We start from the raw sequence: 5,090 nt of genomic DNA, 5'->3' as shown, positions 1-5,090 counted from the left end.
GAATGCAACGTACCATTTGGAGGGTGTTAATACAAGGTGCCATTCCGGGTCAGTTTGGTGATATTTTCAACTGTACGAGCTGTAACATCTCCACACGACGCAGCGTGTTAGTCTCGGCGGGGTCTGCTACTGTACAAGTCTTTCATTCGGCCAACACTCTGAGTAAGAAGCCGTTTATTGTACATTGTTGCGTTGCAGCTCAAGGGAAGAGAAAGTGGAGCAAGATCTGCCATAGGGAAAGTGCAGCAATCGTGAACGGAGTAAGTTTATCGCATAGTGAAGAATTTTTTAATAATGTGATAGAAATGCAGATATTTCAAATTCTCACTAGATTTCAAATTTTCCACGATATAATTGTATTGCGAGATTTTGTTAAGTTGAATCGGCCAACTTTTTCCAGATAGTCAAATTTTAGATTTGTAAAATTCTAAATTGATAGGAGTGGTAAATGTTTCAGATCTGCCCAGATTTACTATAGAATTCAAGATTTTGTTTATTTGAATCGACCAATTTTGTTAGATTATCAAAATTCTATATATGTAAAATTCTAACGTCTTCGGTCATCGCATTCGAGATACAATAAGAAATTAGTAGCCGATTATATGCATAAGGGCCCTCATCGTAAAATCTCCACACGACGCAGCCTGTTAGCCTCGGCGGGGTCTGCTACTGTACAATTAAAATGCCTTACCGGATTAGATCATAACTACCATCCGCATAGCCAATATTCCTAATCTTTTACCGATCTCCATGAATTGACGTTTTCTGCAGGTTGCGACAATGGACCACAGCCGTTGATTCCTTTCCTTGAATGCGTTATCATCACCCACGTGGTTGATATTCATAGATATGTCATGACCGGATTATTTGGGAAATCATAAAAGTCTAAAGGAAACCCTAGGATCCAATTTACGGTGTCCGTCCAATTTGGAAATCATAATCATTATTGCTTCCTCAGGCAAATCCCTGGCTTCGACCATTCTGAAATATTCTCTTGGCCTATCTGTACTGTAGGGATTAGTCCAAATGCAATACTCTCCTATGCCTCTGGAGATACATCTGAACTTTCGTAGATCGGATATTTTATGCAATTTATTTTGTTGTGAAATGTAGTTGATCTTTTCTTAATTGTATTATGAAATTATTTTTCTTGGTTGAATCTTTCAAATTATTCCTATTATGGTGTTAATGATTTCTGCACCTGTCTTTTTTGAAACGTTGATCATTTTCATATATGGACAGGAGGGACTGTTGGAAATAATACGTTCTCGCAGGCTGGCGATCCCTGAAGTGGGAATGGGAAACCAAACAGAATATAACATTCTCAGATATTCTGGTGAGGCTGATTGCTCCCACTATGATGCTGCTGGTAAGACCATTTTGGGCACCCACGATGATGCTGCTGGTAAGACCATTTTGGGCAAACGCAGGATTGAAGAAAACCCGAACATGGATGATTCCCTGAAACATGTACATTTATCTAAGCTCAAGAAGCAGAAGTCTGGTAAGAGTGTCAACCCTGATCATAGTGAAGTTCTAAATAAAATTGTAGGGAAAAAGATAGTTGAAAAGGACAACAACCGTTCAGAGGAAAGTAATCTTATTCCTGAGCTTAAGAAGCCAACCAAACCATCTGCAGTCAGGGATTTTCCTCCTGGCTGTGGGAGATATATATCTACTGTTGCACCTGTGAGTTATAAATGTTTGCCACAAAAAAATTTCACGCCACCAGTTTCAGATTCTGCATATTATACCTCTAGTAATGGTAGAATTGTTCCCTCAGTGAGGAAGGAGCAGTACCAATTATCCGCTTCCCCTGAGACCCATACGGGCGGTGTTAAGGGCAGCAGTCAACAACATTCTAATTTTAAAAATCATTCAAGTGCTAAAGAAAGTGTCAAATTTAGAGGCAACCTTCAGTCGGATTGTGTGAACAAAGATGTTGCTAGAAACAAAGAAGATGGTTTTGGAAAGAAAGAGAAGAAAAACATGGTGTATTTTAGAAACAGAGAGGGCGACCTTCAGTCGGATGGTGTGAACAAAGATAGTGCTAGAAACAAAGAAGATGGTTTTGGAAACAGAGAGAAGAAAAACATGCTGTCTTTTAGAAACAGAGAGAATGAGAACCTCCAGCCTTGTAGACCAGCGTTGAAAGAACCACACTATATTTCTCAGCATTCTAGCCAAGTAAAGTACAAAAACTTGCAACATTTCCAGGTGCGACCCAAAACAGAGAATGCTAATCAGGTGGCCCATATGGTCAAGAAAGAAGCCAACCCAGGACATTCTACAGTCAAGGTTCAAGGGTTATGTTCTCAACATAATACAATTGGAACCAATAGAGTGGCTCCATATAAGGGTGTGTCAACCCCTAAGCAGCTCTCTTCAAAAAATGTCAGAACCAGAGATCCACTGTATCCGCATAGTCTTGTGACAAATACCCCAAAGCTTCCCCCATCTAAATCTCTGACTAATGCAGTTCTTAAAATTGGAGAGTCCCATACCCGGTCAAAAGTTAAAGAAACCGTGCGATTATTTCAAGTGGTTTGCCGGAAATTGTTGCAGAATCATGAAGCCCAAGTTCAAGACCATGCACTAGCTGGTAAACGTTTCCGTGTGGATCTAAAGGCATCCAAAATCTTAAGAGATAATAACCTTTATGTCAATACGGGTAAACAAATTGTGGGAGCTGTTCCTGGAGTAGAAGTTGGAGACCAATTTCATTATAGAATTGAGCTCTGCATTGTGGGTCTTCATCGGCAGGTACAGGCTGGGATTGATTTCTTGAGACAAGGAAATGTGACACTGGCTACCAGCATCGTGGCATCAGGTGGTTATGAAGATGATATAGACGGTGGGGATGTGTTGATATACACTGGCCATGGTGGAAATAACTACAGTGGGGACAAAAGGCAATACAAACACCAGAAACTTGAACGCGGAAACTTGGCACTTAAGAACAGCATAGACAGGAAGACACCCGTGAGAGTTATCCGTGGATACAAGCAAACGAATACTGGAATTCATGAAAACAGAAAAGGCACAGTCAATGTAATATATACATATGATGGGCTCTATGATGTGCAAACATACTGGCTCGATAAAGGGGAATCTGGATACTCAGTATTCAAGTTCCAGTTAAAAAGACGGCATGGTCAACCAGAGCTGGGCTTGAAGGCAGTGCAATTTATAGGGAGGGAACAAAAACATCGAATTCGTGAAGGTCTTAGCGTTAAGGACATTTCTGGAGGCAAAGAGAGAAAATGCATTTGTGCAGTGAATACCATTGATGAGGAAAGTCTACCAATTTTTTTTTATACAACTAAGGTTATTTATCCATATGGGTGTAAGCCTGAGCCTCCCAAGGGATGTGAATGTAAAGACGGGTGTTTGGATCCTTCCAAATGCTTCTGTGCTTCGAAAAACGGGGGAGAATTTCCATTTAATCACGATGGTGCTATTGTGTTTCCTAAGCCTATTGTATATGAATGCGGTCCTTCTTGTAAATGTCGTGGGACTTGTCACAATAGAGTGAGTCAACATGGTGTTCGATATACACTTGAGGTTTTCAAGACAGATAAGAGAGGTTGGGGGGTTAGATCATTAGACTCCATACCTTCTGGTAGCTTTATTTGTGAATACACTGGTAACCTTCTTTCTGATACTGAAGCTGAAAAATGTGTTGGGAATGGGATTGATTCTTAGAATATATACTGTGTTGGAACAGGTGGACTTTTACAGGTGCAGGGATTTTTGTGTTATTTGAAAGCAATATATCTACGGAGATTTTTGTGTTATTTGAAAGCACGATATCTACAGGCTTTGTTTGGGTCAGTGTTCTAAGTGTGCTTTTGTTGCTGGGAAGCTTTGCTATGCATATAAACCAGAATTTTCATTCTATACAAAGTATTTAGTTCTTTTTTATTCATGGGATTTTTCAAGTGTTCAATACACATATAACAAAAGTTGTTTTTGATAGAATTGTTATTGAAATAGAGAAGGAAAAACATTGTGGTCCTGTAGATTTATTGGAAAAGTTAGACAACAATCATTAAGAAGCAAATAAATCTGAGAGTCTTAAAACTTACAAATGTTGTAAGAAGCCACTAAAGATAACAGGAATAAAGCATTATTTTGAAAATAGTCATCAAAACTTTGTGATTAGGAATAGAAGGTTTTGTGGTAAAATTGTTTTAAATGTGATATTAATAACTTCAAGATATTTTCCAAATATTTGTTAGTTTTATTATCGATTATGATTAGATTTAGAAAAAATTATTCATTAAATGTTGTCTATAAAATACTGAATTGAGAAAATTATATCAACATAAAATGTTGAAATTACATTGCGCTTCTTTTATATAAAAAACTTATAACCATAATATTTATATGGTGTGAGTTTTGCACTCTCCTCTATTGTTTCTTAAAACAAAGCCTAAGAACATTTATGATAAAAACTTGAGATTGAAGGATGAACTTTTTCACTAGATAGAATGAGGATTTTGAGTCATTACATCTCAAACTTTGAGTCATTATAATTGGGCTCCTCCCAATTATTTTGTCCAACAATTGACATAGGTCATATACATTGGGGAGTTACATTATATGCTAAGTGCCAAAATTATGTATTGTAAATAATGAAGCATAACTTTCTTCTTGGAGCTAAAAAAATAGCATAAGAGTAGTCATCATAAATATATCAGATAGGAAAGTCTACCTCCAAAGTTATAATTGGAATATGAGCACTCAAATCCTTGAGAGATAAGAAGCAAGTTTCTTGTTGAAATTAAAGGGAAAATTTGGCCAAAATTGACAAAATTCATATGATGATAACTCTATGAATGGGACATATGAATAATCCCTAGAAAGTTTAAGATTTAAATACATCTCTCCACCCATAATTTTCATTAGGGTAATTTAAATTTAAAAAAAATCAAGAAAAATAAATTAGTGGTCTTAAAGAGTAAAATAGTACATGTAACTTCCATAATTATAGCATTACCTGTATATAATAGTTTTTGTTTTCTACACATTGCAAAATCATGAGGGCTAGAAGCACAAAGGATGACTAGAGAGCTCTTAGCCATTAA

General features: G+C 37.2%; 1 protein-coding gene across 1 annotated transcript; it reads left to right on the top strand.

Moving 5' to 3' along the window:
- Positions 1 to 1,179: 1,179 nt before the first annotated feature.
- On the top strand, positions 1,180 to 3,705 carry LOC149178973 (uncharacterized). The gene has a single exon (XM_089422310.1). The coding sequence runs from the start codon at positions 1,180 to 1,182 to the stop codon at positions 3,703 to 3,705; it is 2,526 nt and encodes an 841-aa protein (XP_089278436.1).
- The last annotated feature ends 1,385 nt before the right edge of the window (positions 3,706 to 5,090 follow it).

This window comes from Pinus tabuliformis, chromosome 4_1 (assembly GCF_031772625.1).
Source record: "Pinus tabuliformis cultivar Carrire ecotype Pingquan chromosome 4_1, CPIR1, whole genome shotgun sequence".
NCBI classification, from domain to species: Eukaryota; Viridiplantae; Streptophyta; class Pinopsida; order Pinales; family Pinaceae; genus Pinus; species Pinus tabuliformis.
The sequence above is the reverse complement of the archived record's forward strand: the minus strand, read 5'-3'. Positions and strand labels throughout refer to the sequence as shown.